The 13,851-nt window shown below is 38.9% G+C and overlaps 1 protein-coding gene across 3 annotated transcripts in view; it reads right to left on the reverse strand.

Annotated features, from left to right (window-relative positions):
• LOC143248960 (spermatogenesis-associated protein 7 homolog) overlaps positions 1–13,851 on the reverse strand; it is a 74,829-nt gene that overhangs the window by 44,773 nt on the left and 16,205 nt on the right. For all 3 annotated transcript variants that reach the window (XM_076498012.1, XM_076498010.1, XM_076498011.1), the window contains exon 4: positions 4,221–4,300. In XM_076498012.1, coding sequence (XP_076354127.1) covers positions 4,221–4,300 — 80 coding nt within the window. The remainder of the gene's footprint in view (positions 1–4,220; positions 4,301–13,851) is intronic.

The raw sequence follows: 13,851 nt of genomic DNA on the forward strand, positions 1-13,851 counted from the left end.
TGAAAACCTTGACATTATATTGTTTATAGGTAATAAATAATCAAAAGTACAAGGGAACAGGTGATTTTCCATTTGATAGCTCTGTAACCAAACAAAATTAAAGGTTATAAAATTATGGTTTGCCTGAATAATGATTTTATAGGGTGTAATTTACATTTAATTTTGTGCGTTTTGAAGGGGTAGTGGATAAAATAGAGAAGATGCCTAGAGAAAATGTGTTGCATGTGTCACATTAGGGGAGATTCAGGACTTTTTTTCAATATTGCCTCATAGAATTAAGAACTTAAAACTTATATACTAGTAAAATATGGATTACTAGTTATTGATAAAATATAAATATAAATCAAAAGTAGTTTAATAAAATTTGAATGTAAGACACTAAAACGTTGTGTCATGTGCAGTGAAGGCAATAAGGTTAATATTTAAAACTCTGTCACATTCTACAAGAGAAAACCTTATTTATTATTGATAACTGTGTCATGTTATATGATGCAAAACACTGTTTATTAATTATTAATAAATGTGTCACATTCTACAACAAAGAAGATTTTTTGTTGCTGTATGGTATAAACAATCACAAACTAGAGTTTAAACTTAATATTTTCCTTAACTGAAAATGTATTTCTGGTAAATACACACCTCTTCACATAGAAGAATAGCTTGATCCTTCTCATACTTGCATAAGAGATTTAAATGCCACTAGACTTTAGCTAACTCCCACCTAACAATCATGTGTTTACAGGAAATGTGTTAGTGCATGATGAAATCATCATACAACAACAGCCCTCCACAAATAGGAGAGCAACACAACCTTCTTGTGCAGTAACAACTTCAAAGCAAATGCACCTACAAATAACTTAAATCATAGATGAAGCAAGAAAAAAGTGTTTCAGAAGTGGGGAGGACAGGTGGGAGGATGTGTGTGGGTGTAAGTATCTAATGGACAAACATTTTCAGGTAAGGAAAATGAAACTTCTGAGACAATACCTCGTCTTCCACACAGAACAGCTAAAGTCCCACAGTGAAATAGCTGGAGGAGCCACTTCAAACATTAGATCTAAATCAGCTCTCTTCCAATAGTACCTAAAGGAAAAGCCCATAGAATGCAACACCTGATGGCAGGGGCTTCATAGATGCACACCTCTGGGAAACCCCATCTCATCTCATCCATAGGGAAAAACAAAAAATACTATGTGTTACAAGGATAGGTGGATTTGCACATGGCTAAACAAGCATCCTTAAACAGGTGATCAGCAATCCAAGAAGTGTTGTGTGGTTATGGTGCAATTAAAACTACTGTGTGTGTCTCAACTCAATTCAACTAAACTGATATATATATATATGTGTGGCAAACCCTCATGATACAGAAAGAGGACATACAAGCTGTTTGAGGGGTGAACAGTGCCATCACTGCCCTACTTTTCACAATATTGCACTGTACATAATCAGTACGAACCTCTCCTAGATCCATCACCCAGTGGCTAGGAAATGATAAGTGAAGTATCTCTCACTAAAAAAAAGTGGGAGAAAATTGCACTGAGGACACCTAGAGAAGTAACCTTGTATATCTACTGGAAAGGTTTTTTACTGTGGAAAGTGCAATGTGTGACTGAGAAACCATATTTTGAAAAGTAGTAAGTAGAAGCCAACAAAGTGAGCAGTTACTTTCTTGGTGCTGGCTTTTCCCACGATAATCCATGGAATGGTACTCTGGATTTGACAGTTCAGTAACTTTAATACCATTAGGATACTCTAGTGGTTATGTAGAATGCCCCATTCGAAAACTGGACACTGGTAGTCAGGTTGAATGCTTTCCACATTCTACATTACATTATTTGAATATGGCCTGATGTGGATTTTGAAAAGTAAGCATACCCTAGTAGGCCACACTAGCCAAATGGCAAGATGTTATAAGAGAAAAGAGAGTAATGAAAAAAAAATGCACTTACCCTTCTCAGTGATGGTCTGTAGATTATAGAAATGTGACCAGAGGGAGTTGAAATCCTGCAGGAGATGAAACAACCAGGTGGTGAAGGTAATGGGAGGTAAAAATATGTGGATTCATTCACATGCCAGCATGAAGGATCACATCCATGGATTGATGAAAATGAGACACAAAAGAAAGTGACAGGTGATGAATTTTATGCAACAAAATGAGAAAAATAATGTGAGCATCAATATCCAGGGAAGAATTTACCATCTTAAGGAACTGGCAAACATATCCATTTAGTGTGGGGGGACAATAGGTCCCTGGACAAAGAGGGATTTCAAGACAGAAACAAATGATGATGGGAATCCTGAAAAGGAGACAATTGTGCATGCAGAAGATGACTCAGAACTGAAGAAGCATAGAAGTGAGTGACAGAAGAAAAGCAAATACAAAAGTAAAAGACTAATTATCCTCCCAAGCAACCAAAGTCTTGGGAAGAAAATCCCAGTCTGGGTAGAGAAATAAATACAGTAAAAAAACTATGTGGGCAGCAATAATTGTATATATAACTGAATAATAATGAACACAGTCAAGAAGGAAAAGGAAGTTATGTCTTCAAAGAATGATGATTATACAAAACAAGAAGCCAATGGCTTGAATGCTGAACATGTGAATGAGTGTAAAATATATAAAGATCCCAGGCATGAGAGTCAGTGAAGACGAAAAATCAGAACAATGTGGAAACGGAAAAAATATACATTTGACAGTAATGGAATAGGTGAAGTCTAGTTGACAAAGCCAACTGATAATCAACTTTGGCAGAGACTGATAATCCATTCAAACAACCATGTGACAAAAAAGGCCAAAAGGAAGAAAAAAGTAGGATAGCCCAGATGAAAGGAGTAGTGACTGAATCAATGCTCAAATACTTGCCACTTACACTGATAAGTGACAGGTACAATGAAGAATGACAGGAACTGGATAAGAAAGAGACTACATGATCAGAGAGTCCGTTCCTGCAGACAATGAACCAGACAAATTTTACACATGAAGATGAAAGTATGGCACTGCTCAGAGAAAAAGACGCATAAGGTTAGAGCAAAAGAGGGATTTGGACACAAACAGGACCTGATGAAGAGAGTTTTATATCAAACTGAGGCATGTGGGTTGAGATAAAAAGAAAAATTGACACAAGGAGAAAGGTAAAACTGGTCCCAATTGGGAGCATTGATGCCAGGGTGGAAATCTGAGGAACCAGTAACCAGACAAATGAAAGTTTGGGGTTCAAAGGAGTTGCACAAGTACTGATGAGAGGCATGTCAAACTAAAAACAAATCCAATAAAAACCTGAATGAGGAGAGACCATTCAATGAATAAAATCTTGTGTGTCCCATAGAGGTGATTTGCCATCAGGTTTAGAGCTTCTGGTACATGACAAGTTATGAAAGGTACTTACAGGAATGAGCTCAAAAAGGTAAAGAAATAGATATCTTTCAAAAATGGCTTTGCAAGTTTCCCAGGAATTTGTTTAGTAGTTGTGAATAGATTTTGGTGCAGTATATCTAATTGTTTTTGCTGTAGACTTCAATGTTTGAATGGCTCTGAAGAGAAATTTGGCCAGTAACAATGAAAAAAACTGATATAATTTCTCCTCCTCTTTCAAGAATCAACATAAAGATAGTCCTATGGCCTGCACAAGAGGCTTTTTAGCATATTTCCCAGGTTTGAATAAAATATTCATAACTGTTTTTTTCTGTAGTTTTGTAAAACAAGTATAATATGAATAATAATAACAAAGAACAAATGGATGAATTTTGAACTTATTTTAACAATTGGAAAAAATTAATTTTTTTGCTATTTTAGCATCCTTAACCATTGAGACAGAAAGTCTTGAATGTTGTTTCAATAATAAGTCTTCATTTTAAGATGGTTTTTGCCCATACGTTTTATTAGAATTTTTGTGAAATTCCTGGACAAACCCTAATACGAGATACGATCATAGTTCACGGTAAACTTTGTTTCATAAAAGTATTGTTATTTATTATTTTTCTGTAAAAAGAGAACTTAAACTTAGAATTTGAATATCTGAAACACTTTTTTCCTGGAAATATTATTGATGTTTATCAGAAAGCATAATTATTTTAGTCTCTTTAAAAATTGTTCATAATTATCAGTTAGAATATCATTAAATTTAATCAAAACTATTATGTGTTTTAATACGTATTAGTACAGTAGGTAAACCTAAGTAATTTAAATATTTTTGTTATTGGTTAAAATAAACAGTATTTACCTCAAACTCTACAGCAGAGGATGGTCTGGACCAGGTTTTTAAACTTTTCTGAAGTTCTTTTTTTTTTCTTTCATTTTTCTCTGAAAATAATAAAGACTTATAATTTGTACTGTATAGAAATACATAAAGTAAGAACAACTCAGCAATGAAATGTGGATTATAGAAACTAATTACTTGGCTTAAGGGATCAAAAAGTTGCTATTAATTTACAGACTACTTGTATTCTGAGAAATTCACTTGTCAATATAATGTCATGTGAATGAAAAATACAAATTGAAAACTGTCAGATGAAGTCAGTGCTAATTATAAGCAACTACTCTTTGTTAGTTAATGAAAGTTTATAACTTAAAAGTTACTTTGTCAAAAAAAATCCAATTATATCATTACCTTTTTGTCAAAACATTGGTTTTTTGAACCAAATTTTTTTCTCTGAAGTTATAAATAACAATGATTACTATAATTCTGAATGTATTGCTTATATATTCACAAATATTACAAGGTTTTGATTGGCATTATAATTCTCTTGTACACCAAACAAACATATTTTTAATAAATTATTTCTACTCAAGATTTGTCTGTAAATTTCTGAGTTAGTCTGAATGAAAGATAATTTTTATGCTAGGATTATAATATGAGGAGAACACCTCTATCTGCAGAGCCACCTGAAAATCAGATACCATTTGGGGGATAAACCTGGTCAGGCCTTAAAAAGTGATCCCCCACAAGGTGAAAAGCACCCAAAAAATAAATAAGGAGCCTTATTTGCAGTGTGTAGGCCCATTAAAGGAGTTCTAATGTTTGATCACAAAGGAAACAGGAATGTGTGGCTCCTTTGTGATTGATACATGCCACAATGGTGGAATAGTTGTTAAGGAGCATGCGTCAGACCAGGGGTAGAAAATAAATTAAAGCATGTTGTACTGCCAGGCACTCTTTAAGTATTGATATAGTAAGACATTTTGATCTGAAACCATTGCCTGGAAGCCTTCTGATGATGAACCCATGCTTCCCAACTATGGAGAGAAATATCTGTGAGAAGATGCAAATCTGAATGAGGTGGAGGAAGTAGTACTCCAGTTGTCATGTTGTCCTTATTCAATCACCAATGCACTGTCTGAAAAAAAGAAAAACAGTAATTTGAGAGTCCAAGTGGTCCTGAGCAAGAGCCCCTAAGCTATGCAGAATCCACTGAAGAGTATATGTGCCCAATCCAAAGGAATAAGGGCTTCCAGAAAAGTCCAAGTCCTAAAAAGTGACAGAACCTTGTAAGCAGAAACAAAGGGAGCATTAAGTGCATGAAGAACAGAAAGTTCCATCAAACAGAGACCAAGTGGAAAAGGTTTGGGCCTGAATAAGATGGGTATTGAAAAATATGCCCAATTGGATAAAATATTGAGTAGGCAAAAAGCAAAACTTCTCCAACTTGAGCTGTATCCATTAGTAACAGATGGGTGTGTTTAGAAGAATTCATTTAAATAAGTTAACAAGAGTCAGTCATCCATTTAGTGGTGTAAACACAATCCTCTACACACACAAGTCAGGCAAAAGCATTGATCACCTGACAAAATACATCTGGTTCTAAATCAAGCCCAAAAGGCTAGACATCAAAGTCATACACAACCCAACAGTGGACAAAGTTAAGATAGCTATGAACTAATGAGAAATGGGAAAATAGAAATAGGCATCCTAGATGTCCACCATCATCATCCACAGTCCTTAAGAAAAAGGCCCATATGAACATGATAAAGGGCTCCATAGTAAAATGGGGAAGATCCAGAAATTGGTTAATGCAGGACAGATGGTTACAGGGTGCCAGTTCCCTGATTTGTTTTGGGGTCAACAAAATGCCTGGAGTAAAATCCTGGAGAAGACTGGCTGACAGACTCAGTATACCTCATGTTAGTAAGGTCTTTACAGCCTTGGATAGGTGCAAACTGATAGTGGGATCTTAAGTTAATGGCAATGAAATTGGTACAAGAAGTAATGGTGGTGGGCAAAGGAAAGAGATTCTGATAAAACTGAGATCACCCAAGAATCAGTAGTGAATACTTACTACAGGGAAATAAAAATAGCCAAAAGTGCATCCACTCAGCAAGAAAAGATCTGATAGTCACTAGAACTGAACATTGAGACACAAGTCAAAATTTTGATCTCCTAGTGATAGAGACTGGTAAAGGAGACAGGAGGTTGTAAGACAAGAAAGAATAAGACACAATTATGAGAGAGGTCATGAGATCAGAATGACACAAACCAAAACCAAAGACTGAAGAGTGAAATGTGGTCTTACAGATTTCACACATGATTCCAAGTTGACAAAGAACAGAGTGATGGAGAAAAGGAGCCATCTGAAAGTCATAAAGATATGTGAAAAGTACATTAATCTGTGACAAGACAGCATCCTTCCCAATAAGATTCCAACAGCAACAAAACCATATGTGAAGGGATCAGGCTGAAGAGGATAATTACACCAATGTGGAGATAAGTAGGGAAACAAAATTCTCCCAAACTCCTTAGGGAGTCAGTGAAAAGCTTCAGAAAGGACAAGTAGAAAGTGGGCATGGGAAAAATGAAGAGGATTTTCAGAGACAGCCTGCTGATAAGCCAAAGCACAATGATCTTACTTCATTTCCTTGGAAGATAAGGCATGCTAACACCAGCCCTCAACAGAGAAATGAAATGCTCAGCATGAGCCCTGAGGTTAGGAAAAGAAGGGAAACAGGTTAACTCATGTAACAAGGAAGAGAAAGCATTGTATGAAATCAGTGAAAATAAGAAAATGGAGCACCCTAAGATTGTTTTCTTTTTTAAATTTTGCATAAAGCTACTCGAGGGCTATCTGTGCTAGCCATCCCTTATTTAGTAGTGTAAGACTAGAGGGAAGGTAACTAGTCATCACAACCCACTGCCAACTTTTGGGCTACTCTTTTACCAACGAATAGTGGGACTGACAATCACATTATAATGCCCCCACTGCTGAAAGGGCGAGCATGTTTGGCGCGACGGGGATGCAAGCCCGCGACCCTCAGATTACGAGTCACATGCCTTAACACGCTTGGCCATGCCGAGCCCTGCACCCTAAGAAAGGCAGAGTCAAGCCTAGTAGCTTCTGTAAGAGAGGCACTGGAAGGTGCACTATAGTCATGAAGAGGAAAATGGTTCTCAAATTCCTCCTTATCAAGAACAGGTTCAGACAGTGCACAAGAAACCTAAACATTTTTTGGGAGAAAAAGAATGACTTATATAATGATCAATCTCCTGACAAATGATAACTGAAAAATCCTCAATGATATGTACGTAAAAACGGCTCATTTGGGTTGAGAAAATATTTTATGTAGAGGAGCGAACAACGTTTCGACCTTTTTCTGTCATCATCAGGTTCTTTGTAGTGCAATTCATGTAAAATCATATACAATTAGGTGGAAATTGCCTAAGACTGGTGACATGGAAATCTATTTGGCAGGTGCACTGAGGTAGATAGCTAAAATTGCACGCAAAGATGAGTTTTCTCAAAATTGATATTTCTTAAAGTATTTCAGTGAAGCAATAAGAGTGGTGAGACTAACATTTTCCTTATTTAAGATGAAATGTTATGTTGATACAGAGAAGTTAAAAACTTATAAATTTTTTAAACATTTCTTTGATTGATTGATTTAGTGTTTTATGGCACAAAGCAGCTAGGCTATCTGCACCAAACATCCAGTAAAAAGGTAAAAATAAATTAAATGTAGTAAAATACATAAAAGGAAATGAAGGTAAAACAAAATATCATTGAAAAACAGAAAAAGCATAAAACCAATGTTCACGCCTAGTCAACAATGTTAAGAGAGAAAGCAGAGTAAGAGAAGTTGTAAAGGACTTTCTCTAGCAAAATGGTAATGATCATAACCCGCCAGGAAGACTAACAGATAGGTACAGGAACCACCATCAGTCACCTGAAGTTGGTCTTTCCAGTCCTGGTTCCGGGTTATGTGTCATTATGGCCAGTACCAAAAGGTAAAGTAATAAAAGTGTTAAAAGACATGCAGCAAAATTGTAATAACAACTCATCAGGACGACTAACGGGTAGTTCAAACGGATAGTTCAAACAGCAGCTTAAGTCACCTGAAGTTGGCCTTTCCAGTCCTGGTGTTGAGTTATTTAATATTCTGGCCATTTTAGAATGTCAAATTGAACTAGAGAGATTGAGACTCTGAAAAGGGAACCACAATTAAAAAGATAGAATGAATAAATATCAAACACTTGAATGAGGTTAAAAAGATTAATGGCCATTAAAAAACTAAAAACTTTACCAAGGTGGACAGTGTCACCATCACCAATAACACTGTCCAATGTTACAGACAAACCCTGGGACAGAACATCTTTAAAATAGTGCCGTCGTTGAGAGTCAAAACAATGACAGGAAAGTAAAATGTGACTTACAGAGATTTGAGTGTTACACAAACTACACACTGGTGCATCAGTTCCAGATAAAAGAAAACGATGAGTTAAAAAACTGTGACCAATGCGTAGTCTAGTTGGAACAACTTCCTCCTTCCAAAGCTAAATGGCTAAAGCCCAATATAGGGTTTTATTTGAAAAAGCTTGTTGTCACGTTGCTAACTCCAAGTGCATGCTGGAACGGAGCCGAGCCTTGAATACAGGACCACAGTCCATGTACGGAATAGGCACAGTGATGATAGTGCCAGAGCAGATAGATTTAGCTGCTATATCTGCAAGCACATTCCCACGAATACCAACATGGCCTGGTATCCAGAAAAATTGGATAGAAGTAGATGTTAATGAGAAATGGGCCAGTCGGTTTTAAATATCGGCAAGAGCAGGATGTGAACCAACGTGTAGTGATTCCAAGGCCAGCAGAGAACTAAGGGAGTCAGTATAAATAGTGCAGTCAGAGTACTGCTCAGCTTCAATATAATCCAGGGCAAGAGATATGGCGTAAAGTTCAGCAGTAAACACAGAAGCTGTAAAGGGGATTCTGCATGCAACCACTGAACGGCAACAAACCATGGTGTTCAGTAAATAAAAGACAGTACTTCCAATCGGGAGTATCTGCCTGTTTCAGATGATTTAAGGAAAGGTCACATTTGGGGGCTGTAATAAGCCATGGGGGGATGGGCTGATCAGTGGATTCTGCAATGTTTTCCAAGGACAGACCCAATTCATCCAATTGCACCTGGATGCGAAGGCCAAATGGAGCAATAACAGATCATCTGTTTTGAAAAAGTAAGCCCACTGAGGAAGGAAAACACATCCCCAAGTGAAGGTAAGTAGGGAAACAAAATTCTCCCAAACTCCTTAGGGAGTCAGTGAAAAGCTTCAGAAAGGACAAGTAGAAAGTGGGCATGGGAAAATGAAGAGGATTTTTAGAGACAGCCTGCTGATAAGCCAAAGCACAATGATCACAATAATTCATTTTCTTGGAAGATAAGGCATGCTAACACCAGCCCTCAACAGAGAAATGAAATGCTCAGCCAGGCCTGTCGACAAACAGTAGTTTGTCTAATATATACCCATGTTGGAAGGGGCTTTCAGTGACTGAGGAAGCGAACAAATAATTGTTTTGCATCTTGGGGTGGGGAAAAAAAATGCCTGTATTTGAAACAGTAGGATGTGGATCTTGAGATTTGTTGGAATGTATGGGAGAAACAGAGATGGAACAATCAATAATGATAGAAGTTTCGAAGAATACAGTAAAAACAGTTGCAAACGGCAAAGGTGCAGAGAAGGTTTGTGAGATTCCACATATAAGCTCTGAACTGGGGAGGTGCAGAAAGCCCTAGTGCAAAGTCAAAGTCCTTGATGATGAATGGGGTCCAGCATCTTTAAGGCCGAGGGTCTGGCAGAGCCATAGACCATTGGTCCATAGTCGAGTTTTGAACAAATAAGAGCACGATATATCTTTAACATAGAACATCGATCCACTCCCCAACTGGTAGTAGAGAGGACATGGAGGATGTTCAGTGCTCTTCTGCTTTTGACCCATAGCTGCCTATTGTGTGGTATAAAGGTTAGCTTATGGTCAAAGATAAGCCCCAAGAACTTGCTCTCAGGGACCACCAGCAGTGAAACGTCACCGATCATGATCAAGGTGAATACCCTGTTGGTGGCAAAAGTGCATGCAAACGGTTTTAGAGAGAGAAAAATTAAAGCCGTTCGCCGTAGTCCACTTCAGTAAACGATTGAGGGCAGTTTGTAGTTGCCACTCAATATATCTCATGTTCAATGACTGACACGAGATGTGAAAGTCGTCAACATAGACCCATCTGCAACAGTGAGAGGGAGTTGTTCAGTGATAGCGTTTATCTTTATACTGATAAATGTGACACTCAAAACACAGCCCTGAGGGACCCCAAGTCCCTGTACAAAAGAAAGGGAAGGTGTCGAACCCACACAAACTTGGAATCTCCAGTCCATTAAAAATTATTTAATAAACATGGGTAAATGGCCACGTTACCCATATATATGGAGGTCTCGTAAAATTCCATACCTCCGTGTTGTGTCATAAGCCTTCTCAATGTCAAAGAATATTGAAACAAGATGTTGGCATTTTAGAAAGGCTTCTCTGATGTTTCAAGTCGAATAAGGTGGTCCGTAGTGGAATACTGTCGTCGGAACCCACACTGGGTGGGCGAAAGGAGGTTGTTTGATTCGAGGAACCAAACAAGACAAGCATTAACCATCCTCTCTAAGGTCTTACAGAGACAGCTTGTCAAAGCAATTGGATGATAGTGTGAAGGAATCTTAGGATCTTTCCCAGGTTTAGAGAAAGGTAAGATAATTGCCTGGTGCCAGGCATCAGGAAAAACATTCTCCTGCCAGATCCGGTTAAAAACAATTAGAAGAATAGCAAGGGAAGCAGGAGAGAGATAGCGCAGCATGTCATAGTGTACATCATCAGGTCCAACAGATGTACTGCCAGACCGATGAAGGGCCATTTTCAGTTCCACCAGTGTAAAGAAACAATTATGGTAAAAGACAGTCAGTTCAAAAGGAAAGAGGTGAATGCTCTGCCTGAGTCTTGATGGCCAAGAAGGTGGAGGAACAAGCAGAAGTGCGAGATACCTGGCAAAGGTTTTCACCTAGAGTATTGGCGATGCTCCGGACATCAGCTACCTCTTGGACATCAGAGAGAAAGATCGAGAGGTGGACAGAATTGTAGTGCCCATTGACCTTTCGAACCCTGTCTTATATAACCTTGGAACTGGTGGTAGAAGGTATTCTAGTTGTGAACTTAATCCAAGATTCCTTCTGGCTTTGACGTCTTACCCACCTAGCATGTGCACGGGCCCGTTAGAAAGTAATGTGGTTCGAATGTGTGGGATATCTATGGAAAGTATCCCAGGCTCGTTTTTGAGCCTTCCATGCCAAGTGGCAAGCAGGATTCCACCACGGACGATGATATCGTGGAAAATGTGTCAAGGTTTTTGGAATGCACTGAGCAGCTGCTTGTATAATACAGTCAGTTACCGCTGCCAGATAGTCGTCTATTGATGGCTAATTCCCGATGGCAGGATCAAGTTCTGCGAGAGCAGTAAAAGTGGACCAGTCTGCCTGATCCAGCTTCCACCGGGGCACACGGGTAGGGTGGAATCGACCACAGCCAGTCTCTCTCAAAAGTATAGGAAAATGATCACTGCCTAGTGGATTATTGTCAACTCTCCATGAAAAATGGGAAAATAAGGAAGGGGAGCACACCGAGAGATCAATAGCAGTAAAGGACTGACTAGGTGCATGAAAATAAGTGGAAGAACCAGTATTGAAAAGAGAAAGATTGTGATCAGAGAGCATATGCTCTACAGAGTGACCTCTCCTATCAATAACAGCACTTCCCCCAGAGGGGATGATGCCCATTATAGTCCCCCAGGATTAGAAATGAAGATGGCAACTGTTCAACAAGAGCATCAAGGTCTGATTGATCATATGTCTCTCCAGGGGACGGGTAGAGAGAACAAACAGTGATGGTATGACCCAAGGAAACACGAATGGCTGTGGCCTCCAAGGGTGTGTTGAATGACAAAGACATGCTGATCAACCAATAGTGCCATCCCTCCATCTTCTCGTCTATCACACAGCCTGCCAATTCTGTACAGAGAAAACTGCCAAATGGTGACAGTATCAGCAGATTTTAAACATTTTTCTTGTAAGGAAAGACATACAGGATGGTAGGAAGCAATTAGTGTTTTGATATCATCCAGATTAAAACGTAAACCTCGACAGTTCCATTGTATCAAGGTGGCCATTTTTAATGATGGGTAGGCGAAGTGGCTGGAGAACCCTTCTGTTTATAACCACGTCTTTTTTCCTTACTGTCCTTATTCGGAGGAGATCTATCGACCTCCATGGATCCTGCCCTGGGTTGATTAGGCAGGTCTTTGTTGTTGGAAGGGGGCTTTCAGTGACTGAGGAAGTGAACAAATAATTGTTTTGCATCTTGGGGTGGGAAAAAAGAAATGCCTGTATTTGAAACAGTAGGATGTGGATCTTGAGGTTTGTTGGAATGCATGGGAGAAACAGAGATGGGTGTAGAAGTCGATTCATCGACCTTTAACCTTGGAGGTCAAAAGGCTTTTCATTTGTTTTGAAAACGATTCTCTTTGAGGTACAGAGAGATCTGTCTGCACTACCACTGTAGTTGTGGAACGAAGTGCAGCAGCATATGTCTGAGATGGAGTGGCAGACAGCAATTTCCGAGCCTCAGAATAACTAATGTTATGTGTCGTTTTCAAACACTGCACCTCTTTTTCCTCCAACCATTTTGGGCAAGAACGAAAGTAGGAAGGGTGGGAACCATTGCAGTTGACACAATGTGGGTCTGTGTGACACTCATAGGCATTGTGGTCCTTGCCACCACAACGATGGAAACATCGAAGAGGGTTTGGAATGTACGGCTGTACCCTGCAAATTAGATAACCTGCCTTGATGGAGGAAGGAGCATATGGTGATGTAAATGTCAAAACGAGGATATTTGTTGGCAGTGTAACTCCGTCTTTGCGAGTGAAGATGCGCCTCACTGCAGAAATTCCTTGAGTGGAGAGACCTGCGAGAATCTCTGACTTGGGGACGTTCTCCAAATCCCTCTCAATAATAACTCCTCGTGATGAATTCAAGGTAGCATGAGGGGTAACCTCAATAGGTACATCCCCAATTACCTTTGAATTCAAGAGGAGTTCACTCTGTTGGGATGTGGATGTTTCAACCAATATGTCTCCAGATCGAAGCTTCTTTACTGACTTTGGAGAGCCAGCAAGTCCCTCTAGTCCCTTCTGAATAAAAAAGGGAGACATTTGTCCTAAAGAGTTTTCTGAAAGAGAATGTAATATAAGAAAATGGGGTACAAGTGTTACAGATGTTGAAGATTGCTGCTCAAAGTCTTCAAGACGTGGTCGTTTACCTATTGACTGTTTTTTCACTATTTTATTTAAATTTTTTGTCGGAGGATCCATAGGAAAAAAAGAAAATTTTGGTATCCACTGACCCCACCCACCATGGAGCCCTACGAGGGGATGCACTACAATGTCATGCAAGGACATTGCAGCAACACCAGGGTTTCGTGAGCACTATACCCAAATACCAGCATCAGACACAATGTCCACAACACCCATTGAGAAATTCCAACACTGGTACTTGGTTG

The sequence above is a fragment of the Tachypleus tridentatus genome, chromosome 4, assembly GCF_004210375.1.
Source record: "Tachypleus tridentatus isolate NWPU-2018 chromosome 4, ASM421037v1, whole genome shotgun sequence".
NCBI classification, from domain to species: Eukaryota; Metazoa; Arthropoda; class Merostomata; order Xiphosura; family Limulidae; genus Tachypleus; species Tachypleus tridentatus.